Source organism: Poecilia latipinna, unplaced genomic scaffold, assembly GCF_001443285.1.
Source record: "Poecilia latipinna isolate Pla-1442-1.1 unplaced genomic scaffold, P_latipinna-1.0 Scaffold2406, whole genome shotgun sequence".
NCBI lineage: Eukaryota > Metazoa > Chordata > Actinopteri > Cyprinodontiformes > Poeciliidae > Poecilia > Poecilia latipinna.
In genome coordinates, this window is record NW_015115022.1 from 23,242 (window position 1) to 49,029 (window position 25,788).

A 25,788-nucleotide genomic window follows, 5' to 3' on the forward strand; every position below is an offset into this window, starting at 1 on the left:
GAACCTTTCGGACCGTTACGGGTCGGAACAGACAGCCTCGATGGCACCAAATAAATAGGAAACAAAACGTCCTGTCCTGTGGGAGCGGTCGGCAGGTTGACGCCAATAAATTAACCAGATAGAGGACGTCCGACGTATGTTTGATACCGGAGGGGAACAAAAAGTTCAAAATGTTGGTTCCGAGGGAATGTAGCAAACAACTGCTCCGATCCAATATGTACACGAATGAATCCGTCCGGATCGTTTTCTCTCTTCAAAGTCGGAACAGTGTCGACAGAAGTTGGCTGGATATAGAAGTTAGTTTTTTTTTTGTTTTTTTCTCTTTTTTTGGCAAAATTGTCCTACAACAGTTTGTTTCCAGAGTCAAAAAAAAAGTCCAAGAGGACTCAACATGACGTCACTCGGAATTTAGTGGTTTTCCTCTTCCCTCCGGATACAAACGAAAAAAAAAGAAAAGAAAAGGAAAAGAAACAGCAGCCGCCATATTTTCCCTCCCGAAAACAAGCGGAACACGAACGCATCCACTGCCAAATCTGGAAAAATATGTTAATTCAAGATCATAAAAAAACCTCAGTTTTCCTTTTTCCGTGTGACGGATATTAGGAGTAGTTTTTTTTTTGTTTGTTAGTTTTTTTTAGGAAAAATTGAAAGGTCCTGACTCCGATAGAGTTCGGTCGGTCCGTTCAGGGAGCTACATCATGGATCTGTTCGGAGACTAGCGGCTATTGTGCCGAGCAAAGTTTCCGCTGCAAAATGAGTTTCTCCACCAGTAAATGCAAATTCAACACCATTAAATCTACACCAAAGGCGGTTCTAGATAAAATGTGTTAATTAATAGATTTTTTTGTTTTTCGAAGATTAAATTCTTGGAAAAATCTGGATTTTGATGTTGGTACGGGCAGGGCCCCCATCTTGTTTTGACAAGTGTTTTACAGTTTCAATTTATTTAGATTTTTAACTTGGGGCCCAGGTAAGATTGTTTATTTATTTACGAAAAATAAAGTCATAATATTACAAGACCACAGTTGTATAAAAAGAAAGGCAAGGTAATATGAGAATAAACTCATACAATAGCCATAATAAAGTCCTAATGTTAAAAAGTAGTAATTTTATAACTCCTATTCGAAAACTTAAAATGAGGAATGATGAGCGTCTTTTGAAGTTATACTTTGCTATTGGCATCAAATTATTATCAGTAGCAGAACTTTGAAATGATTGTGCAAAGAACTGTCTGGTTCAAAGAAAGACTTGCTGAACTGGTTACATTAGATTTCGAGAACCAAAAGATTTTTTTCTCATTAAAACAACTTTTTTTTTGTGTAATTTTATAACTTATTGTGGTAAAATTGTGTCTTTATTCTGCTGATATTATGACTATATTCTCGAAATTAAACAATACACTTTTATAGCCTGGCTCCAATACTCGTGTGCACAAGTCACAGAAGACATGATAGAAAATATTTTCTGTTATTTTAAGAAAAAAAAAGGGAGGCAAACATCTATTAATGTCAAAAATTGAAACTGATGTAAAAAAAAAAGCTTCCAGCCCTACTGTGATTTTATCTCTATACGACTGAAGCTAAAAGTGTAACAACAGTTTCAGATTTATTAATATATTCTTAGATAAAAAAAAAAAAATTCTGTGAAATAAATGTAGTGTTATCTCTTTATAATCTGTTTTATGAGTGGACTTGAATCCCATGGTGGTGTAATAAACTAGAGAAAAGCCCTTTCCAGGTCGTAATGTCTTTTCTTCATGGCTTGGCCCATAACCTTCATCCAGAATTACATGACAAGTTTTTAAATTATGCATTTTTGTGACCTGGACAAAAGAGCCAGAAGCAGAATTATTCAGGGGCTGAAGACCATCTGGACCATGGGTGGTCCTAGATGGGGGCTGACAGGGGCCAGGGTCCCTCCAGATCTGGTCAGATATCAACAGTGTTATACATAATTTTATTAGGTAATTCTAATAAAATTAAACTCAACATGATAATCTAAACTTCTGGATACAAAATATAAAACTCAAAGCTGACCCTTTCCAATATATTCTATAAATTTGAGTCATGACTTAAAGATTCAAAAGTACCTTTTGAAGATAATGTTTAAAATACTTTTTTTTTAAAAATTTGTAGTTAAATTTTATTTCTGTCTCCATTTTTTCTGATTATAAAAACAAATTCATGGTAAATATTTAGAAAGTGCTGATTAAGTCTGGTGGTATTTCATAATATTAAAGTTTGATTACCTGATTTTAAATTAATTTCAATCTAGATTATCTAGAATACGAGGTGTATTTGAATGCAACGTGAGTCTACTGACGCGACATCAGGTCAGAACTGGTGGGAGGAACTCATCTTAGAAGGGAAACGGTTTCGGACACAACACCTGAACATCTCCAGTGTTCATCACAGGAAGCCTCAAAACTCAGAGACCATTTAGGGCCAAGGACGGATGAAAGGGTGCGGTCCCTGTGCAGTCTGACTAAAACAGATCCTAAAAAAAGAGGGATGAAACATCCACGGAGAAATGTTGACCTTTCCTTCACGGCTGCAACCTGAAATGGTTGAAGCTGAAGAAATCTCCTCCATAGCTGGCTGGCGGAGAGGCGCTGAGGTTCTGGTCGATGCAGTTGATGGTGGGGTGTGTGTGTGTGTGAGTGTGTGAGACCATGGATGGGGCAGGAGGCTGTGGCGGATCACCAGGCCTCTGTGTACCGGACATCAACGTCCTTCAGGTTGGGCAGTTTGGCCTGCAGAGAGAAAACAAGACTTAAAATCTGCTGATTGTTACTTTATTAAGTCAAGTTTATTAGTAAAGCAAATTTCAGCAACAAGGCAGTTCAAAGTTAGAGTATGTAGATGTTAAATAAGAGGATTTCCAGGGACTGAACCTTGGGGTACTCCACATGTGACTAAGGTATGCACATTTGCAACCAGTAAATTTGTCATGTAGAAGGTGGAAAAAGTTAAAAAATAATTTATCAGGGTCTTGTTTTTTTAAGTAAACAAAGTGATTTTGTGCTTCAGAACTTTCCAACAAAAACAACAGGATTAGATAAAGAGAAGGGATCCAAGGATTGAGCCTTGGAGTCGTCCACATGCAACTTCTCCTGCTGGGAGTTACCTTGAGGTCTTCGTACGTGTCGGCTGTGAGCTTGGTGCTGTTCATGTTCAGGCTGCACAGGCTCTTCATGGCTGAAACACAAAAAGCAGCTCAGTCAGCTACGGCTGCCAGCGCATCAGAAGATTCATCAATGAGCGATCTCTTACAGCTCAGAGCAAGCAGGCCGGCGTCGGTGACCGGCGTCTCACACAGGTTCAGGACTTGAAGGCAGGCCAGATGCTCGGATAACAACCTCAGTCCTGCATCCCCGAACTGCGGAGCACAAAACAAACCACAGGTGAGTCATTTCACAGCTTCGTCAGCCTCCGGTTTGTTTCGCATCGCAGCGACTGCAGACCTGAGTGGACCAGAGGTTGAGCTGTTTGAGTGACGGCAGCTTGATGAGCTGCTCCGCACAGGCACTGGTGACGTTGGTGAAGGCCAGGCTCAAGTTCTCCAAGTTCCCGAAGGAGCCTGAACTCAGCAGGCGGGCCAGATCTGCATCCTGCAGTGAGGAAGAGACAAAGCAAATGTTTTCATTGTCTGTCAGCCAGGAAGGAGAGTTGATTTAACAGACTGAGGGTGAACCAACCGTGGACTTGGAGGGCAGAGTCAGCCGGGTAGGACCTCCTTTTCTTTGCTGAAGAGATCAAAAAGGAAAAGTCAGAGTTGTAAGGAATGCACAGGATAAGTTTCTTTTTTAAAGCACAGAAAACCAGTAGTAGGCACACTAATCTGCTAATAGCAAAGCTAATCTTTTGTTTAGTGCTTTACCTATCTTTGAAGAGATTTAGCACACTAAATTAATTATTAAAGACATGCAGCTTTCAGAGGAGAGTCGGAGGAGAAGCTCACCAGCTCCTTGAGCTCCCGCTGGCGGTCGCAGAGCTGCTCGTACATGCGGAAGCCCACCTGCGTGCTCTGCAGGGTGGAGATGATCTGCAGCTGCGTGTCTTTGTTCTCGATGATGTTGTACTCCAGCATCAGACACAAAATCTGAGAACACAAAGACAAAATCTGTAAAACTCATGGCTTTTGTCTCAGTAGGTTTCAGTGCTTTTGGCTGATGCAGATACACACTTAGAAAAAAAAAAAAAAAGATTCTGGTGGATTTTCAAAGAAAAGAGACAAATAAAAATCACTCCTCTTCAATCACCATCCCAGGAGGTCAAAGGTTGAATTTTAGCATTGATCTGGAGTTTAAGCATCTAAAAAAAGTGTAGAAATCGTATTCTGACCTCGACCATGGTCTGGTTCCCTCGCAGGGCCAGCAGCATGCAGGGACCCAACTTGTTCTCAGCCAGGGAGAGAAGGAACTTCTTGGTTTTGTAGCAGGAACCCATCAAGATGTGGACCTGCAGGAGAGAGGGAGATTGACTCATTTCAATGGGAAAACATCAACAATAACATGGAAAACGGGCAACAAAGTCAATGCATTTTAGTCATAAAACTACAGTCAACAGTTCCTCACCACGAGGGAAGCATCCAACTTCTGAATGAGTAGCTGTGCTTTAGGGCACAAAATGGAGCCCTTGCAGAAAATTATTCCACTTTGAGACAAAATTAACTCAGAGAAATAAAAAAGAAAATGGGCTATTTTTTTGCCAAGTTTGTGCACATAAACAATTTGGATTTGATTCTATTTTGATATTAATGAAAATGTTTTAAATATATATATAAAAAGCAAAACAAAATAAATATGTAAATATTTACTTATGAAGAAATTAATTTAGAAAAACAAAGAGAATTATCTTTCATCTTTGTCAGGTTTCTGCACACAAACAAGGAATTTTTACTTGGTTCCACTTTGCTCTTAATGAAAACAATTTAATATGAACGTTAGAGAAAATCAATAAATAAGTAAATATATTTGTATTGTCTTTACAAAAGAGGAAGACAATGATAGAATTGTCTCTGTGGCAGCAGGTTTTAGTAACTCGCGCTGTGCAGCGCTGACCTGACGATAAAAGGCTAAACAGTTTGTGTCCAGGATGTGTGGGGTCTGCAAAGATGTTGTCCAATTTAATTCAAGCTTTATTAAAGACACAGAATCCTGGTCTGTAAGTAGCGATGAAAATATAAAACAAAACAGCATTCATGACGCCAATATTAGCATTCGTTTTTAGCCTTTTGGAGTGATGGCTCACCATACTAGCAAACAGCTCGCCGTCGTCGTCACAGGCCACGCCCCCTGGGCTGTAGAGCTGGAACCAGCCATCTTTGCCCGAGCGAACGCTGAGCAGGCAGGAATGAACCTGAAGGCCACAGAAACATAGATGTTGCTATTTTTTCCTGCTGCGTTCTCTCTCTCTCTCTCTCACTCAGAGGAGCAGCTACTCACCTCCTGCCTGGGATCCTCTGCAAACCTCTGGATGACGTATTTCAGCTCCCTGTGCAGACAGAGGAACAAGCGTTAGGCCGAGATGAAGCCTCAGAGTCGGCTTTGCATACATTGCTACTTTCAGACACTTACTTTGTGAATTTGGCATGAGCCAGAGCCCTGCAGGGAGGAGAACAGAGACAGATGTGAGAAACAGGAGAGTTTTTTGTTTCAGCTGCGGTGATGAGACGCTGATGACAAGTTCACAGGTTTCAGGAGAGCAAAAAGCTCGTTATATTTTCCGACTGCTGAGAGTTAATTGTCCTCTTGAGGAAATTAGTGAAGGTTTCTGTATCACTTTGTTATTGCAGTCTGAGCTGCTGTCAACTCGCAGCACTTCAAACAGGCTGATTTCTGGGCTTTAACCTCATTGTAGGCCATTGTAACCTCTTGATTTTTAATTTTTTTTAGTCTCTGTGGGAGCAGGTTTTAGTAACTCGCACCGTGCAGCGCTGACCTAAAAGAATCAGTAGCTGCAGCTACTGATTCTTTTAGCAATCGATTAATCGGTTACAAATTGGCATATTCTGCAGATTTTTTATTTAATCATAAATTTATGTTAGAAAATATTTAAAATACATAAAACAATGTAAATAATTACATTCGTTTTTAAATTAGAAAAATAAACATTTTATGGGCTAAAAAGCAAGACAAAAAAGCTCTGCACTTTAGTTGACGACCATTTCAATAATTGAATAATCACAATTAATCTGATTAATTGTTTAAGAATTAGTTCTCTTGCAGAAAACCAGATTTTCTTGTTTGAAATTCAAATTGTTAACACTCTACCAAAGCCCTCAGAGGCTCTGAAAGAGAAAAAAGACACACAGAAAATACTGCAGTTAACGATTAATCAATTACTAAATTAGTCAATGATTATTGAAGTAATAAATTAATCACAATTAATCATTTCAGATCTGTTCTATTGTAGATTTACTGCTGTGTTTGAATTTATTGCTCTGTGTCAGTGACTGCAAGCTGCCCCAACCAGGAGCCTCCTCCATCATGCACAACAGCTTCTATGCATTATTGCCAAACATCTCTATTTTGTCTGAATTACATTTTTCCAGAAGTCTTTTGAGACCAGCTGCCATGTTCTGTTTGGGGAGAACATCTGTTCCAAACAGCCCGGTTGTTTTTCTATCATGGACCTTTATGTCTGACATGCTAACTCTTGGGTTTTTGTTGTTTCAGCCACTCAGTCGGATAAATCAACCGTGGCCAAGATGACTCATTTTATTTTCAGCTTGTTGCCATTCCCAACGACGCCTAAAGCGCCAACGGGGCAGCAGTGGTGCAGGTGAGAAGCAGGTGCGTCCCAGCGTTGGAGAAACAACAAAACGTTCACCAGTCAACCCTAATGAAGCTCTGGGAGGGCCAGGCAACAACAGCTCTGGGCTGCTTCTGTCCAATAACAGCAGGCTCTCTGGGGGCAGGAAGGCTGGGACCACTGCTTCACACACCTACGTCAGGAAGACGGCCCCCGCAGGAGCCTCTCAGAAACACGGCTACCTCCACAGCAACTGGAGCCAGAATGCCAACATGGGAGGTTAGGTCATGGCTGCACTGCTGGTGTCAGAGGGAAACTAGTGTGGCAGGATCTGACGCCAAATCAGAAATATAAAAGATTTGGATTTACAACAATTCAATTCCTTCCTACAACGACACTAAACTAGAATAACTGCATCAATGCTCTAAAACATATTTTATAAATATGCTGCCATCAGTGGAGGGGACTGCCAACTTAAAAACTAGTTGCACTAACCCAAAGGAACTAATCATAAACATTAGTACTGCTAACTAAAACGCTAGTTGCACTAACACTAAACCTAAACATTAGTTTCACTAACTAAAAAGTTAGTTCTGCCAACCCTACAGCACATCCATGAAACGCGTCATCAGGGATGGTAGAGGAGGGTTGATGGTTTGACCTCGTTTTAATGGCCTAATCAAAGTCCAGACCTCAACTGGAGAGTCATTTCTTCTAAAAGGTAGTTTTACAAGTTGCTTATTTAATTCATTTCTACTAGTGATGTGAAAACAAACAGAAAAAAAAACAGAAAACAAACAATCAACTCCTTGCTGATTTTATTCAGAAGTTTTTGACTCCTGAGGTGTGAATCTTTCTGAGCACTCACTCTTTCGGGAACGGGATGGGCTGCAGCAGACTGGCCAGAGCCGGTCTCCAGTCATCGTAGTCCGACCTGAAAAATCACAAAAGAAAAGCAAGAAATCCATGAGGACAATGCAAAGAGGCCCAGAGCATTTAAAAAAAAAGACAGCAGAAAGTGAAACCCGAGCAGCGCTGCGATGACGCAGATTAACAGTTGTGCTGATGTAACAGAAGCTCTTGCAGCCTCAGATTACACAGATTAAGTAACTCCGGCTTTGTCACAAATGCTACAACCCTACAAACACTGTTGCTTTTTAAGCCTGCCAGCTTAGTCGCTGGGTCTACGCCCCGCCGCCGCTCCATTTTCACCCTGTAATCAGCAGCCATCAGCCAGTCAGGGCGGCTCACACACTCGCCTTTCTCTAACTGGGACATTGTTTAAAGCATTTATCACTAAAAGGAAGCGCTTAGTAAATGTGTGTGTATGACAGAGATTTTAACATAATGCCAATTTAACAGCTCAGTGTTCAGTTCACCTTAAATGTTTACAAAGTGAAGCAGGAGTTTAAAATGAGATTTTTACTCCAAAGACAGAAGTCTGCTCTGATTGGTCAGCTTCCTCAGGCTCCGCCCACTAGAATGAAACTATGCTGTTTCTGAGTATTAGGGCCAAGAAAATTAAAAAAAAAAATTAAATTACGAGAAAACCTCATCTTTGTCATTATTACGACTTTATTCTCGCTGTTTTGATTTTATTCCAGTACGTCTTTCTTCTCATATTATTGCGACTTTATTCTCAAAATTTTATCACTTTATTCTCATATTATGGATCCTTAACTTAAGGGATAATGGAAGGTTTTCATTTTTTAGTTGATAATCATGCTTCACAGATAAGTCTAATGTTTATGATATTGGAAAAGATTATTTTGTTAGTAATGTTTTTGTATAGTCAATACATTTTAGCCCATTTTTAAAAAAGATTTCTACTTGGTATTGACATTTCTTCCCAATTATATTTATTTGGCATCAAATATTTTGTTACTTTATTATCCATTGTAGATGTGAAAATAATCCCATTACGAAGTAAAAATGGAACATTTATTGAAACTGTGGGAAAGATCTTCAACTGTCGAAAAAAACTTTCAACTCTACTTGCCTCTCAGGAACGTACTTTTGTATTTTGGTACTAAAAAAGGCCAATTCCTGCGTCAAAAACTCACATACATAAATTAGAAAAGGTCAAGATAAAGAAAATCATACTCTTAGCTGAGCGGCAACGTTACCAGCTACGTTGTGTTCCAATAGCAGAACTACTGCACCGAATACTTCTGTTCACAGCAAGAACGAACTTTCAGCCGTACTTGCCGAGAACACAAGAACATATTAGCGTACTTCGCATTGAGAAGGTGTTTCGTTGCGTCAGACACTCGCATACGTAAACTCAACACGGCCAAAGTACAAAATAAAATAAAAAAATCATACTTCAGATATAATTTTCTGAGAACTTTTGAGTGTAGAGTTCCAGGAAGACTAATAACATATTAAAGAAATTACTCTGTGAGGCCACAATCGCCATGGAAACCAGAGGTTGAATTCCAAATCTTTTGTTTCCATGGCGATTGCCGCCTTTCACAGGAGGCAGGGAGAAATGAGTTGAAGAAACCGTTACTGTGTAACAAAATATGGGCCACAACAAAAATAATTCTGACCTGGCAGGGTCAGAACCTTATGATGGGCTCACATGTAAAATTATAAGTGTGAACAATGTTTTATGTAGAAGATAAGACGGGTTAAACTGAGCCCTCAGTTCTAGTCTGGATGGACAAAAATCAGAACTCTAATGGGAGTGAATGAGAGTTTGGGTGTGTACTCTGCAGTTTGGGTGAATTGACAAAAAACTAAGTCCTACAGCAGTGGGAGTCACACTGTGTGAAAGTGGAGAAAAACACCAACATTTTGATGTATTAGCTGCTAATGTGGAGATGAAACTGTGAGCATGAAGGCAGTTCAAAGAAAATAAAATCGTAGGGTCAGAATCTAGATGTAACGTCATCAATCTAAGCTGAACATTCTGTGGGAAAATCTGTAAAAAGTCCATCGAACTTAAACTGTGATTGAGTAAAAACTGTGAATCAATTCAACTGAGTAAAGTCCTAGTTTGTGTGAGCTGAACTTTGAATGGCGTTTCTGCTGCTATGCAAGGCTGAACAGTGGAGCTCCAACCAGCGCTGGGTTTATCATCTCACCAAAATCTCATTCAGGTCTAAGCTTTTCATATTTGGAAACTTTGAAAACTGCAAATTACATCTTGTTCCAGTGGAGCCTGTCGTGTGAACTCACAGCATCTTGAGGATGAGGGCGAAGCAGCCCAGCACTCGGTCGGCCTGCGCCGGCAGCTGGATGGACAGCGTGTTCAAAGCCGGGCTGACCAGCAGGCAGTCGATGAGGTTTGGCTCGCTGTCGCCCCCTGCAGGCCCACCCTTCCGCTTGGCGTTGGCCGTGTTGTTGTTCCGCTCCAGCTCCACCAGGATCTCGCTGGAGTTGACGATGGAGGGCGGAGGGGAGAGCGGCAGGCAGGGCGTCGGGGAGCAGATGGGGATGGACGGAGCCGCCGGGTTAGCGGGGGCGGGTGGAGACGGCTGGGGGGCGCTGGAGAGAGGCAGGATGGTGGAGGGAGGCGGCGTCGGCGGTTCCGGTCGCAGAAGCCGGAGCGGCATCGGCGGCTTGCGGTCGTTTTGCTGCTGGCAGCCATTCCTGATCTCCTTCAGGCTGGGAGAGTTGTCTCTGCTGCAGGTGGGAGAAACATCACAAACCATCACGGCTGCGTCCAAACAGCAGGCTGATGCTCAGTTTTTACAGAAATACAAGTTTTCTCAAAAATACTTATTCCATTGGCAGATTTTTCCCCTAAATACATGGGAGAATTGTCATGTTATAAGTTAAATAACCTGCCAGTTTTGGGGAATTATTGATCAAAAACGAGCTCCTATATCTTGCTAGAACTAGTACTGCATGTGGAATCTTTTTTTGGGTCAAAGGATCGGAATGATGAAGTATATGTGTCACATACGAACAAAACAAACAGAAGAAATGACGCCGAGTCAAACTTTCCAGCATATGGTAAGGATGGAAATGAGATAAGAGGGCAAGAGAGATGTAAACGGAGTCTGGAGAAATGGCTGCCACGGCGACGGTTCCCATGGCAACGGAAGCTCTGGGAGAAGAGAAGCTTTGGGGTTGAAGGTAATAAAGACCCAAAAGGAAACAACCAGAACCATCCAGACATAAATTCCTGGAAAGAGGTCAAACGGAGGGTAAACAAGCCAGTATTTCCATTCGGTCATGTTTTCGTTTTATTTCTGTAATTCGTTTCACTTTGCAAAAATATTCAAACAGCAACGGGTCGTAGAACTTAACAGTTTAACTCATTGTTTATTTTTATATTTTATTTTTTGCAAAATAACTTCAGCTCAGTCAGATTGGGTTTAACGTAAAGGTGTTCAAACATGAAATAAATTATCACAAAACTACAATTTTTAAATTAAAATTAAAATCTCCTTTTGATAAACATTAGATGCAACATCATCTTTTCCAGGCTTTCAGCTCTCTTTCAGTTGTCATGGTAACTAGGGCCACATCCGTTCATTGATCTATACTCCAACTTTGGTGCACCAAAATCTGCTTTTAATGTTGTTTTAAAACAAATATAAATACAGAAAGTGTTTTCAAATTAAGGCTGACATGGATTTTGTTTTTATTACCAAGAAAAATAAAATGAAGGAAAATGGTTTTCCTTCATTGAACAAGAAAAAAACATTTCATGTTTTGGATATCCAATCCTGTTCCTAAAGAAAAAAGGAGAGAAAATTTTTTTTTTTGTTTAATTAAAACAGTTGATCCTTAGTTAATTGTTAAAAAAAAGAAGATATTTTCTGTGATTTTAGTTTATAAAAATTCTATTTTTTTGACCCACATAAAAAAATGTTTGGACCGCACTGGTTGAGAACGTCGAAGAGAACCAATTTTAAATTATTGTCACAGATTTTCAATTGGATTTAAGTCTTGACTTTAACTAGGCCATTCTAAAACATGCCTATTTTTCGATCTAAACCTTCCTACTTTAGCTCTGGATGCTTTTTAGGTCCAGTATTTAGCTCCATCAGCTCTGATCAGGTGCCCCTGCTGAATAAAACCCCCACAGCACGATGCCGCCACCACCATGTTCTACTATATATCAAATAGACCTAAAATCTTCCTTTTTTGTCTTTTCTTACATGAAATATGGCAAACTGCAAATTATCATTTTCCAAAAAATCACCACCTCTCTCTTTACAAAATATGTTTTAAACAGAAAACATCCCTTTTGGAAGGCTGCACAGTGGCGCAGTTGGTAGATCTGTTGCCTTGCAGCAAGAAGGTTCTGGGTTCGATTCCCGGCCCCGGTCTTTCTGCATGGAGTTTGCATGTTCTTCCTGTGCATGCGTGGGTGTCACTGTGTTGCCCTGCGACAGACTGGCGACCTGTCCAGGGTGAACCCTGTCTCTCATCCAGAACGTGAGCTGGAGATATGCACCAGCAACCCTCCCGACCCACTAAGGGACAAGGGGGTAAAGAAGATGGATGGACGTCACTTTTGGCAAAAAATAACTCGGTAAGGTGATGAAATGTGACTTCTGATTCTGTAAAATTAAAATCCTTCTGAGAAAATAAAACTTACTTGGAAATACTAAAAACAGAGTGCTCCAACAGGTTTTTCTTTTCTTCTTTTTTACAGGATACAAAACATTTGTTTCATTTGCATAACAAATTAAATTTAATAAAGCTCAATAAAGAGTTTGTTGACAAGAAAAACCCACTAACAGCAGCTCTCATAAAAAAACCTCAGGGTTTTCTCCACAGTCCAATGATCATGCAATATATTTAATTATTTTCCATTTATTTGTTTCTCCTATAATTGATTGTGTATTTCTGTGGCGCTGCGGGATGCTGCAAATTAGCTTAGGGCTATAAATGGCATAATGTGGGTTTGATGACCGATCCGATTATGGGCTGCCTTCCTGGTAACAACTGGAAATGACTGTTTGTCCCGTTTCCTTCATATTAGAGCTGCAAGATGTGGGAAATTACCAGCCTGGGGTTTGTCTAATCAATGGAAACATGGAGGCAAACAACGCCACGGCTCCTCTGGATCAACAGCTCTAGCTAAACACTCGGATCATAAAATGTGAGATTACAAACAGGGTTACCCCCAAACAGACCGCAGAGCCATTCAGTGCACAGCTACAGGTTATAAAAGGTGGTAATTAGCTTTAAAAGTGAAGCAGATTTCAAGTGGAAAAGCAGCATGGTTTTCAGGAAATGACTGACCTGTTGATGAACTCTTCGTAGCAGGAGTAGATGGCCGCCAGGCAGACGGCCACCAGGTTGGGCAGCACACGGGGGTGAGGGCACTGCCCCGTCGGACCGTGCATGCTGCAACACAAACACGTTTGATCCAGAGATTCTGCAGGCAGAATCACGTCTAGACGCTCCGAACGCTCAGAGAGGCTCGCTCACCTGTGGATAAACTTCTTAACCACCTCCATCCCGCCGTTCAGCTCGTTGAGAGCCAGAATGTACTCCTGAGTGAAGAGACGAAGCCGAGGGCACTTCCCGAAATCCTGTCAGAAGAAAAAAAAAACACAAAGTTTGAGGATTGCCAAGTCTTATGGCCTTTCTGAGGAAAAAACTACAAATAAAGTCATTAAATTATGAGGATAAAGTCGTACAGGAATAATGTTGAAATAATATGACAAAGTCATAAAATTACGAGAATAAAGGTATATAACAATAAAGTCAAAATATTTCAAAAATACTGTCATAAAATTAAGAAAATAAAGTCAAAACTGAGAATAAACTCATATGAAAATAGTCAAAATAACATAAAATAAAGTCATATTACAAGAACAAAAATCACAAAAGTACGAGAATAAAGTCACAACATTATGAGAATAAAACCGTAAAAAATAGAGTTGAAATAACATGACAGTAAAGTCTGAAAATTATGTGAATAAAGTTGTGATATTATGACTTTCATAACTTATATTTTGTTTAAAAATTATTTAAAAACTTAAAAATTGTAATGAAAATTTCAAGATTGAATTATGGGATTCATTTTTTTTTACTTTTCTTTCTCATCTTTGCTCCAATTATCTGAGGTCCCCACAGAGCGCCCTGGCGGCCCCCTGAGGGGCCACGGCCCCTACATTGTGAAACACTGGGATAAGGTGTCAGGGAGCTTCTAATGGAAACAAGCCGGCTACCAGTCTGCCATCCCATAAAGGAACTGGGCAGGGTGGAACCACGCCGGGACAGGAAGTGGTTTTCACTGCTGAGAATCTGCAGCTGATAAAAGGTTTCCAGGTTTCCAGGTTCACTGATTTCAAACAAAACAAAAAACCCTGAATTTTAGGGCATTTTCATGGTTTCTCACCATGTTGTGTTTGAGGATTCTCTGGACCACAGGCGTGAAAACTTCGATCACAACCATGGAGCGCGGCCGCTCCCGACAATGCTGCAACACGCAGAACAAGAAAGATTTTTTTTTAAATCTGCAGAGTTCAACAGCTGAGCGAAGCGCTGCTGCAGCTGCTGCTGCAGCTGCTGCTGCTGGTCTCACCTTACAGAAGAACTCGCACAGGTCGGGCGGCGGGTGGTTGTTTTCCAAAAGCGGAGCGATCGCCTGCAAAAGAGCACAGGCAGATAAATATTTACATATGCTATCTGCTATTTACCTGGGCAGGGCACCAGGCCGCAGGATCAGGTGAGCTGCACAAACAACACAGGCGCTCCACATGCACCCAGAAACACTGCAGGGGTCGATATCCAGGGGGTCAAAGGGCAAAACGGCGGGAAGCTGGAGAGGCTTCACCTGGAAACTCACCACGATGATGTTCTCGTGATCCTGAGCGCTCAGGTTCGAGTTCTGCAGACAGGAAGAAACGAAAACTGTCAACACAGGAAACTGCTGGAGCCAAGCTAACAAAACTGGAAAATTTCATCAAAATTCATTAAGATAAAAATGCAAAATTAGTTTATTGTTGATTTTTTTGTTTACCTGCTCAATAATAAACTTTTTTTTTGTTAAATCTGTGCATCAGTAAACAACAAAAACATAAAAACGCTTCAGACAATTTCCAAATTGTTTGTGTCATCAATTGTTTTCTGTTTTATTGCCCAAACTTCTTACGGCTCTTATCTTGTTGTTAGGGGCCAAATAAAATCATGCTAAGGGCCACAAATGGCCCTCAGGCCACATTTTGGACACCTCCGGCTTATTACACTTAAAATAAGACAAAACTAACTTAGAAATAACTTTTCAGCAACATTTAGTAGCTCATTTTCAGTCAATCATTTCTTAATATTAATGGGCAAATATTTCACTTATAACATGGAAAAAATATCTTGTTATAACTGAAATAATCTGACAGTGGATCTAGTACTTTTTCGTCAATATTAAGGAATTTTAAGTTACCGGTACTTGTAAATTAGTTTTGTCTTATTTCAAATGTAATAATATATTTGCACAAGAAACTAGACAAAAATATTTTGTACGATTTTGTGTTTTTGCAGTGCAGGCAACCAGAGGAATCAGTTATTGTGGAAAAAAGACCAGTGGATGAAGAAACAAAGGTTGAAAACAGAAAAGTATCTGCATCCAAACCGCAGCTCCTGTTCTAAAATCTACGCACAAATATTTAAGCCCATACTAAAAGAAGCGACAGAGCAGCGAACTGCACTCAGCGAATGCCTGAGTGTGCAGGAGGGAGAGACGTGCCTCTGCCAGCAGGGTGGAGATGATGTGCAGCGGGGCCTGGTGGATGGATTCGTCCTGCAGCGGGGAGGTCAGAGCCATGTCCACCAGCGCTCGGATCTCCTTCAGCACCACGTCCCAGCGGCTCGGGTTGTTCAGGACTTTACGGTATTTGTAGATCTTTTTCTGCAGGAGAAATATCCAATCAGAGGAAAGGAACATCTGCTGTATGGAAAGACCTGTCTGGAGGTTTCCAAGCCCTGTGGAGGCCGTATGAAGTTCTTCTTTGTAATTCTTTGATTTTAGTCCAACTTTAAATGGAAATGTTCTGAATTTTCTTGTTGGTTAAATATGGAAGAGGATTGGGGCCATTAAAAAAGAACAAAAAAGAATTATTTCTGACAATTCTGGCTTTTTTTCCTCAGAATTCAGAAAAAAAATTCAGAATTCAAAGACAAATAATTAAAATTCTCAGAAAAAAACAGGATTCTGAGAAAAAACCTTGAAAATTCTGAGGAAAAATACCAAAAGACAAAATTTTGGCAAAATAAGTCAAAATTCTGAGAAAAAGAATAATTCTGACTGTTGATCTCAGAAGATTAAAGTCATAATTGCCAGATTAAAGTATTTTTTTTAGGGATCTCTAATCCTCTTCCATAAAACAAACCAACTTTCTTACTGTTGAACTGTTATTTTTACATATTTAAGTTGAAAAACCATCAGAAACGTTGATCAAAACTACTCTAAATGTGCAAATCTAAAAAAAAAGCAGGATCGCATCCCATGTTTATTTCCCTCATGTTTGGACCTCTGGACACACATGGATTATAAATTTGCAGCACAGGAAGCGACGGTGTCGGCTTCAGGTGTCGGCGGGTTTTACAGGTCAGATCGGTGACAAGCTGAGCAACAACAGCAGAACCTTTTCCTGAATGGGGCTGGGAGTGAGGAGCTCTGTAACCAAACTGATGAATTAATAGTTAAAGACGAACAGAAAGCTCACCTTCCACTGCAGGGAGTGAAACCACTGGTCCCTCAGGTAGCTGTTGGCAGCCTGCAGCGACACGGAGACAAACAACACGTTAGGTCCAAATAAACAAAAACTTTAGATTCACATGGAAATGACTAAAACTGATGATCTTCATCAAACCTCATTGTTCTTTTTCTACACTCTTGTTCATTGTTTTGGTTTGAGGCGTTGCCGTTTGGCGTTTGCTCTTCCTCTTTTTATCACTTTTTGCACATTTGCTATGATGCGTAACCATGGCAGCAAGTTATTTATCCTTTCTTGTCTATTTGGAGCAGCTGATCAGGGTGTCCAAAGCTCATATAATGCCTGAACTTTGACCCCAAATTCTAGAGAAGCTGAAAAGGAGCAGAGAGAGAAGGAGGAGGAAGTCCAAACCATCTCTTCCAAAGGTCTTATCCCCTACTCCAACATCTCTCTGTCCGGCTTTAAATGGAAGCTTAAAGGGTTTTTTCAGCTAGAACTCAAATGTAAAACTTTTTAAGACCATTATAAATTTAAGACGTATAATAAAGAGAAATGGACAACGCACTGCAAAAAGAAAACCTTACCAAGTATTTTTGGTCCAGTTTCTACTGCAAACATGTTGGCACACTTGAAATAAGAGAAAACTTTTCAGCTAGAAATAGGAGATTGTTTTATAATAATTCCTTAATATTGATTAAATATATGCAAGTTCCACTGGCAGATTATTTATAACATGGGAAAAATGTCTGAAGTGAATTAATCTGCCAGTGGAAATAATTTTTCATCAATATTGAGGAATTATTATAAAACAAGCTCCTAAATCTCTCTGAAATATTATTTATAAGTTAGTACTCCTCAAATAAGTCAAAACTAACATTCACTAAAAACTAGACAAAAAATACCTGGTAAAGTTTTTACAGTGTGGATTTATATACTATACAACTAAGCCTGTTGAAATAAGTTAGTAATCAATTAATTCCATGATCACTTAAAGTTTGATCATTTCCATTTTGAAAGCTTTGTTTCAGAGACTTTGTAATTATTTTATTTGTGGTTTTGGTTGTGTGTGGTTTTCATTTTCCCTTTGGAGCGTCGTGTTTCATGTTGGATATTTAACATGTCTTCCAGTGCATGTTCAGGGTCAACTTGTATTAGTACAACATGTTTAATGCATTACTTGAAAATTGTCTCAAAATAACGTGTGATCGTTTATCGCAATAACTACTGAGACAATTTGTCTCCAAGCAAAATCAGTTTTTTGTGACAAATCTAGATAAAGTATTGTTGAGATGAAAGCATACAAATGGCCTAGTCAAACTCCATAACTAAAAGCAGTTGAGAATCTGTGGGAAGAACTGAAAGCTGCTGCTCGTTGCTCTCCATCCGATCAGATCAGATCAGATCCGATCAGATCAGATCATCTTCAGCTATTTTGCATAACTTTCAGTTTCAGCTGTTTATCTTGCAGCTGGAACCGTGATGAACTTTGTTCTGCAAAGTATTCACTCAAAAGGGGTTGAATACATAATGCATCCAAAAAATGGAACAAAAGCTCTATTTGGCAGATAAAATCCAAACCAAGTACATCAGAGTCTGTAGCTTCATGTGAACAAATAAGAATGAAAGACAAAGACACGAGGTTTCCTGTGAGCTTCCTGTGTGAAACAAAGCTGCAGCATCCATAACAGACCTGGATCAACCTGCAGCGAGACATAAATCTGCCCGTTTAACGACGATCCTCCGAGCTTCACCTCTGACCGAGACACGCCTGCTTTGACGAGCCAGTGTTTACACAGCCGGCGGGGCCGTAAATAACTCATTAGTGTCTCTAAATCACAATCGTCTTCGACGCCGCGGAAAGCGGAACTGTTGCTGCGACGCAATGGAGGAATCATTTCACCCGTTTCCTGCGCGTTTTGCACTCCTCAACACAAACAGAGACATGTTTGGTGACTTCAAGCCGACTGACTGCTGTCAAAAAAAGAAAAAGAAAAAAAGACAGGAGCAGCAAGGGTGCGGTGTGCGTTTAGAGAAAGAAATGGTCCGTGTTATGGACGGCTGAGCGAGAACAGTGTGTCCAGCGCCGTGTGAGAGCTGCTGCTGGGTTCAGGGCAAAAAAAGCGTGTCAGGACAATGAAATGTTTCTAAGAATGATGATTCAAAATACCACAAACAGCTAAAGACAACCTCAAAAAACAAAAAACAGGAACAGAAAACGACTCGGCAGAAAGACCAGAAAGTAGAGCTGAACGATAGGCTGAAAAAATGTCTCAGGATGCTACTGAATACTCACCAAATTCAATATTTATTTACCATTTTTTTGTTTTAAATATCTGAAATATTGCCAGCCTGGTTTTTACTTCATGCCATTGTTTTTTATTTGTAAGCAGTGGCTTAAACTGCTGCAAGTTACTCCAGTTGTTGCTGGGTAACCAAAGATTGAGTGAGCTGAAGCCACCAACCTAGCTTAGCTCGCTGCCAGAGGCTGAGCAGCTGCAGTGTTTCCTCTGCCTACAACTCCCATAATGCTGTGCGGTTCTGGCGTTGAGTGAATATTCTAGAGACTGAATATTCCTTCAATATCTGCCGATATTGATCTCATACCTATAGCGATATATATTATTACTGATTTATTGTCCAGCCCTACTAGAAAGACAATTACCATGAATAGAAGCGGGGAATATAAATGGCTACAGATAAAAACAAAGACGTTACAGTCATTCCAGTCATCTGGTGTCACGTATCTCTGTGGTCAACAAACCCTGTTGTCTTTAAGGCTGCCGTGAATCTCTCTGAGGTCGTCCAACACCTTGTCGAAGACACCAAGTGCCTCCCTCAGTGGGTTTTGTTTTTAGTTTTTGAGGTCGTCTCTATGAGACTTTGCCAGATCTCTCCAAGATCATAACCAATTATCAACAAGTTGTATGAAAACAGAGAGGAGAAATGCTAATGCCAGCCCAGCAGCTCTTCAGGACACTGGTAAACATAAAAATCAGTGGTGGAATTAAATGTTTTATTGAGGTAATTCCAGGGTTTGTAAGAAATTAATCGCATTTTAATTGAAAACTATGTGATCAACAAAATAAGCAATATTCTCAGTTCAAAACTCTTTTTACTGCCAAGTTATTAAATTAATTTAAATAAAATTTAATGTGTTTATTCCTGTCCCTGATAAAAATGTCTCGAGAAGGAGCAAGATGAGAGTTTAATGTTATTAAATTAGATTTTAGATAGCTAGCTAGCTCAGGGTCTTTGACAACGACAAGAGAAATCTGACGAAACTCCATTTTTGTTTACATTTAGTAAAGAAGGACGTTTTGCTTATAGTGTCTTCAGGGTTTTCAAGTCGTTTTAAAAATCTAGCCAGCAACATAACCAACTACATAGATTTTGAAAAATGTCATTATTCTGTATAGGTTTTATGATTTATTATCCATTTTCCATTTCTGCCTACATGTATTCAATTATTATTAATGGTGATTATTAATTATTCATTTTTTTATATTATTTAAATTTGATTTTTTTCCATAGATTTGTTTACAGAGGCATATTAGGGCCAATGTAGATAGAAAAAAAGAGCAAAAAACTTTGAGTTTGCAAATTTGACACAGATAATTAATACTTTATCTAGATCTTTGTGCTCATCACCGCTGATTCTGCAGACATTAGCGTCATTGCATGATTTAGCTTGCAAATGTTTTCACATTTTTGTACTTATTTATCTGTAATGTGATTAATCTGACGTCGGGTTCTGCAAGTTCAAATGCCCGATTTCCGTGTGAATCACCTGCAGCAGGATGGTGCCTCCAGGGATGCTGAGCTGGATGCAGTACTTGGGAGCGTTGTCCCAGGAGAGGAGCTGCAGGTCCTCTATGGAGCTGTAGGACAAAGTCGTCTCCATGTAACCGGTGGGCTGCAGGCAGGGCAGAAAGAAGACAACAGCATCAGCATCAGCTGCATGTTGTTTACAGTACAAGATGTCTGCTGGAGCAGAGCCAGAGCAGAAACAAGGCTTTTGTTTTTCCTGCCAGTCAGCTGGAAAGACAAAAAGAAACATCTCCTAACCCGAGCCGCCCTGAGCAAACTAACCTGCAGGTACTTTAGTCGGCATAATCAGGCGGTGATGCTGTGTTCACATCCAGAAACCAGCTGGAAAAACTAACTGAACTGAGGAGGAGCGGGAAGCGACGATCCCAGGCCGTCCCAAAGATTACAGAAACACTGACAAATTACCACAAGTTTCCGGACGCAAAGGAAACATGCGTGTTTGCGTTCGTGACCCAGGCAGATAAAAATATCAAGAACAAGTCAAAACCACAAGGAAACCAAGCTCTCCCTCCTAAAACCATAGGAGGAGTTTCACAGAAATGTTTAAGGCAGCTCTATTATAAGAGCCATAAATGATTCACCGCTGATTCTGTAGACATTAGAGTCACTGCATGATTTAGCTTGCAATTATTGTTGATGGGAGATTAACACAAAAAGCCAGAGCAGACGTCATCTGCAGAAGCTTTAGCTGCTGCTCTGCTCTTTAACAATTACCTGTTTGCTATTCTTTTACTTTTCTTTTTTCTTTTGCTGCCCAAGAGTTCACAGAGTGGGCTAGTATTTACGATCCCAAAGGAGGAACGGCACAAAGACGCGCTGAAAACGACAGCAGACAAAGCGGAGCGACAAGCGATCGGGTTTTTAAGGAGTGCTGATGTGGGAGAGCTGCTTAACTGTAAATTACATCTGACCAAGTTCCCATAAAACGAGTTATAAAAAGGAAGCAGAAGACAGTTTAGTGGCGAGATGAGCAGAGAGGAGAACATTTTCTGTAGCAGATCTAATGTCAAGACTCAGAGTGAAACTGGGAGAAACTTTCAGGTCTGATTGTGGTAATTCCTGCCTTTTCTGGGGAGAAGCAACAGCTAGTGAGGCTTAAAAATATAAAAAATATTCTTGAACAGTGGGTGACTGAAAAGCAGTCAGACTTCTGTAGACGAGGGACGTGTAAATCATTCCAGATTTAAAACAAAGGATGGTCTGCCAAGCGGTCTAAATCCTTTATGCTCAATGAAACGGGGAGCAAAAATGGATTGGTGTGAATGTAGGCTCAGCTGGCTGGGTTTTTCTTAAATTATAAAAAATATAAAATAATTAGAAATGTATACAGCTCCCCATTTTTCAGTATTTTGAGTTGATTCAGACTTCCCAGGACTAAGAATTATGATTCTTTCTAGAATTGATTTCTTTCTGCATTTCTAAACCGTACACGTTTAAAAAGCAGAAGTGGAGCCTCCCGCACAAACAACAAGAATGCAGCAAATGATTTCTGAACCAACAAAATACTTGTTTTTGTCCAGCAGCCATTGTACGTCGCATACAGCAGTGAAAGAAAACAATTAATACTTGTAACCTCTAGCTTGAAATTTGCTATTTTTAGTAGCGATTATCATCATTAGCACAATTAGCATCTCCATCTATTTTCACATCAGGCTGCAATGTGAACGTAGCCTTCTTGAGGGCCAAACTTGGCCCCCGGGCCACACTTTGGACACCCCTGAGCACCAAAGCCGTCCAGCTGGATTGGGTTCTCTCTCCTTCCTTCATGTTTTTCTCACAGAAACTCGCCTCAGCCGCTACATGAAAGCGGCTCGGCGACTCCAGCGGACAGGTGCTCCTCTTCTTTAATTGCGTCCATCTCTCGCTCTATAGAGCAAACAGCTCCCTCCTCCTCCCTCCGCTGAAGAACAAACACGCTCTTCCTTCATGTGCACGTCCCTCTGCAGCTCATAGATCGCTGGCTGGCTCCACGCGCAGGATTTTCATTACAGACCACGTCCACGGCAAATATTGGTTCAGGGGAGATGTTTCATTTTCTGTGGAAGAGTAAACGTCGGCTGCAGTCTTTCCGTCTGCAGGCCGCCGAACCGGGTTGTGTTTTTGTTTTGTTTCTGCGGCGCACGACTCGGTAATGAGATGAAGAGCAGAATATGAAGCGGGAGATAAATGGCACCGCATCTCTGAAAAGGCAGAGCAGAACGAACAGAAGGGACTTCAATTTTCTGATAACCAGCCGAGGTTGCCATAGATACAACATCCTGTACAAGAGCGAGCGCCGGCCCCTCTCCTCTTCCTCCCCTCCTCTTCCACATAACCGTTTTTCTGCTCCCAGCCCTCGTTTTTCCCCTTACTCTGTCTCTTTTCACTTTGCTTTTCATCATAAAGGGGGGATGAAGGAGCCTCCTGCAACTCTCGGCTCCTTTGCTCTCTGCTGCGTTGCCATAGAAACAAGAGGATGGAGATGTATGTTATGCTTTTCCCCCACCGTGAGAAGCAGACGGAGCAATGTTGAAGACAAAAAAAAAAATAAAAGGAAGAGAGGACATAAGGCAGATTCAGAACCTGAGAGATGTTCTGGGTTTTACTAGGAAATGTTTGGTCACATGAAGCATCATTTTAACAATTCATCCGACATAAAAACGGCAACAGAAACGGTCCTAAATCACCACATCCCCAAAATAAACTGGAGTTTTTTCCCGTCAAACTCAGTGCTTTCTGGAAACAGAAGCCTGTAAGTTGGAACAAAAAAACCCAAGCAGACCACAACCCGGCCGTCAGCCAACCGTGTGCTTCGTTCTGCCAACTTCATGACTCTTTTTGAAACCAGTTTTTACCAGTCTGGTGTCCAGATTGGTGTATTGCTTCCAATTTTCCCCAAATTTCAGTTCAATTTATGCTAAATTCCAGAATATTTTCCATCCTTCATGGGCAAATTTGACTTATGCCAACATCTGGACCAGCTTTGTGCCTCATTTCTGTCAACTTTGGGAATCAAGTTTGGTGAATTTTACATTCAATTTCAGCCTAATTTGTGTCTCAATTTGAGTTCATTCTTGCCCATTTCTTTTTGAATTATTTTGGCCAATCTGGGTTTTCCTCTCTGCTATGCAGATTTTGGCCGACTGTGTTGTACTCCATACAGATTAGCATTAAATTTTAGTACATTTTGCATTTACTCCTGGTTCATTTGGCATCTCACTTAGGCCTGTCATGATAACAAATTTTGCTGGACAATAAATTGTCATAGAAGTTATTCAGAAAAAATTATAGTGTAGTTTTGAGACCATTTTCTGGCATAACGATGCCAGAAAATGGTCTCAAAGATCAATAGACTTTAAATTCTAATGGATATTTAACACTAGACCTGGAAAACATTTTAAATATCCACAAAAAATAAACAGAAACAACAAATAAAATTAATTATGAGGTCTCTAAACTAAATTACCCTTCAAAAAATATCCAGTTGAGCCCAAAGCAACTTTAACCCTCGTTTTGGCACATTTATGCTTCCGTTTTTAGGCAAAAATAAGAACTGAAAACTAAAACCTTCTGCACAACTCGGCACTCTTTCTGCGATCATCATCTTCCTGATTATATGAGCAACATTTGCTGAGTTGCAGGAAAACTTGGATTCCCCCCCCCCCCTCCTCTCTGGATGACTCATGAGGAAACACTCGAGCACCAGAGAAGAAAGAGAAACCAAAGCGGAGGAGGAAGAGGAGGAGACCAGCAGCTGACCGAGGAGAAACCCAACAGGTGTTCAGCTTGCCACTGGAAAGGTCAAGCAGCCATTTTGCAGGTCAGCTGACCAAACCAAACACACCTGGAACAACAAAGCCACCAGGGGTATTAATGACCTGCCAGGTCTTTTCATTTCAAAGTCATTCAAAGTCACAGTTTCACTAATAATTATTGTTCTTAAACAGAAGGCGATTGCTGCCAGACTTCGTCAGACCTCATGCAAAGCTGCGGCTCTCGAAGCGACGGAGTCACTTCCTTCCAGCCGTCGGCGGCTCCAACTTCTCCATCTGCTACATAGAGACGTAGATGGCCGTTTGGCATGACGACGCAGCTGTGAGGTTTGACGTCTGCAGCTGCGTGGGCGGGCACAGCTGCAGATTTCTGTGAAGAAACGACTCCGAGAAAGTTTCAGCGCTACTCGAGACAGGAAGCAAGAACGTAATCAAGAACTGAAGCTGCTGCAGGAACAGGACAATGCATACAGGAACGCCACTTCGCACTTCCTGCAGGAGAGCAGCAGCAGTTTCTGCTCAGCGTTTTCCTCCTGTGATCAGTATAAACATTTGATGTGCAACATCCAGGAAATATTCAGGGTCTTCTCAGAAACATAAGAATCTCTCCCCGTGCCCACACTTCCGCATGGTTTTTTCAATGATGTATTAAGTTTCTACAGCTGCAAATGAAGCTACTAACTTCATGTTGAATAAATAAAGAAGAAAGAAACACAGATGCAAACAAGAAAGTGAGCCTGGCTTCAAATGGTGGCCACACTTCCTCTAATACACTAATAGCGGAGCTGAAGTTTCATATAACACTTCAGCTAACTTTTAAAATGCCTAGCGCACTCAGCTTCCCCTAAATAATTTTTTCCAGATAAATTCTAAAGCAGTAAACTTGTAATAAACTTGGCTGTTTTATAAACGTTACGTAGTTAAACGTTTATATTTAGGCTCTTATTTTGAGGTGGATTTAAACTGTTTACTCAGCAGCTCCACTTTTTCTCCAACTTTACTTAAAGCATGAAGAATCCTGGAACAAAATAAAACAGGAAAAAATACAAAAAATATAAACAAAGGGCATCAAAAAAGATGTAAATTAGGTCAAAATCAAACTGGTGTTTGACGGTTGCAGCCTTTCAAGGGCAGATATAATTTCATTTGAAGTTAGCGCTTTAGCATCAGCTTCCTCTAAATACGTTTCGCTCAGCTAACGCTTTAGCTTTAACAGATCTAATGTTTGCGATTACAGCTTTAGGATTAGCCTAGCTAACTTTAGCTAGCGGTGCCTACCACTGCTGGTTGCTATGGCAATTCCCTCCTTTTCTGAAAAATGAAGGAGAAGACCACAATACTCAGGAACGGAGACAAGCATTTAGCCCTTAAATAAACACCGTGATAAAAACTACAGGCCAAATTGAAGAAGTAAAGTTATTGAACTGTGTCAGAACCAACTGCCAGACATGCATATCTATTTTCACGCATGTTTTATATAGATAATGTGGCAAGTTAAAGAGAATAAGAGTTCCTGTAGCTGTAAATGCTTCGGTATTTCCTCTGCACTTTACTGAAAACTAGCAAGTCCTGAAACAGCAGAAGAACTTCTTTAGAATATATATTTTTTATTTTTACAAAACAATAAAATCTAAGAATAAAAGATGTTCAACACAGCACTAATTATTTTCTTTTGTTTGTGTTTGAACCTCAAACATGCTGCACCCTCACCAATTAAACTAGGCACTGAGCAATCTCCTGTTCTTGTTGCTAATGTAAACAAATAATATTTTTCTAGGCCAAAAACAAAAAGACTGAACCAACAAAATGTGCATTTTATACAAA

General features: G+C 40.4%; 1 protein-coding gene across 2 annotated transcripts in view; it reads right to left on the reverse strand.

Moving 5' to 3' along the window:
• Positions 1 to 307: 307 nt before the first annotated feature.
• The window catches only part of cmip (c-Maf inducing protein), a 40,870-nt gene continuing 15,389 nt past the window's right edge, over positions 308 to 25,788 (reverse strand). Inside the window, exons 1-21 of one of the 2 annotated variants that reach the window (XM_015019304.1) lie at positions 20,474 to 21,673; positions 20,172 to 20,297; positions 16,394 to 16,444; positions 15,415 to 15,576; positions 14,521 to 14,562; positions 14,257 to 14,319; positions 14,071 to 14,151; positions 13,155 to 13,258; positions 12,966 to 13,070; positions 9,939 to 10,385; positions 7,624 to 7,689; positions 5,579 to 5,605; positions 5,447 to 5,495; positions 5,253 to 5,360; positions 4,344 to 4,460; positions 3,961 to 4,101; positions 3,698 to 3,745; positions 3,464 to 3,610; positions 3,273 to 3,378; positions 3,127 to 3,197; positions 308 to 2,752 (exon numbers count right to left, since the gene is read on the reverse strand). In XM_015019304.1, the coding sequence (XP_014874790.1) occupies positions 2,699 to 2,752; positions 3,127 to 3,197; positions 3,273 to 3,378; positions 3,464 to 3,610; positions 3,698 to 3,745; positions 3,961 to 4,101; positions 4,344 to 4,460; positions 5,253 to 5,360; positions 5,447 to 5,495; positions 5,579 to 5,605; positions 7,624 to 7,689; positions 9,939 to 10,385; positions 12,966 to 13,070; positions 13,155 to 13,258; positions 14,071 to 14,151; positions 14,257 to 14,319; positions 14,521 to 14,562; positions 15,415 to 15,576; positions 16,394 to 16,444; positions 20,172 to 20,285 (2,103 nt within the window). In that variant the 5' untranslated portion in view covers positions 20,286 to 20,297; positions 20,474 to 21,673 and the 3' untranslated portion in view covers positions 308 to 2,698. Of the gene's footprint in view, positions 2,753 to 3,126; positions 3,198 to 3,272; positions 3,379 to 3,463; positions 3,611 to 3,697; positions 3,746 to 3,960; positions 4,102 to 4,343; positions 4,461 to 5,252; positions 5,361 to 5,446; positions 5,496 to 5,578; positions 5,606 to 7,623; positions 7,690 to 9,938; positions 10,386 to 12,965; positions 13,071 to 13,154; positions 13,259 to 14,070; positions 14,152 to 14,256; positions 14,320 to 14,520; positions 14,563 to 15,414; positions 15,577 to 16,393; positions 16,445 to 20,171; positions 20,298 to 20,473; positions 21,674 to 25,788 lie in introns of those variants that run through there. The other variant, XM_015019303.1, reaches the window with a different exon arrangement.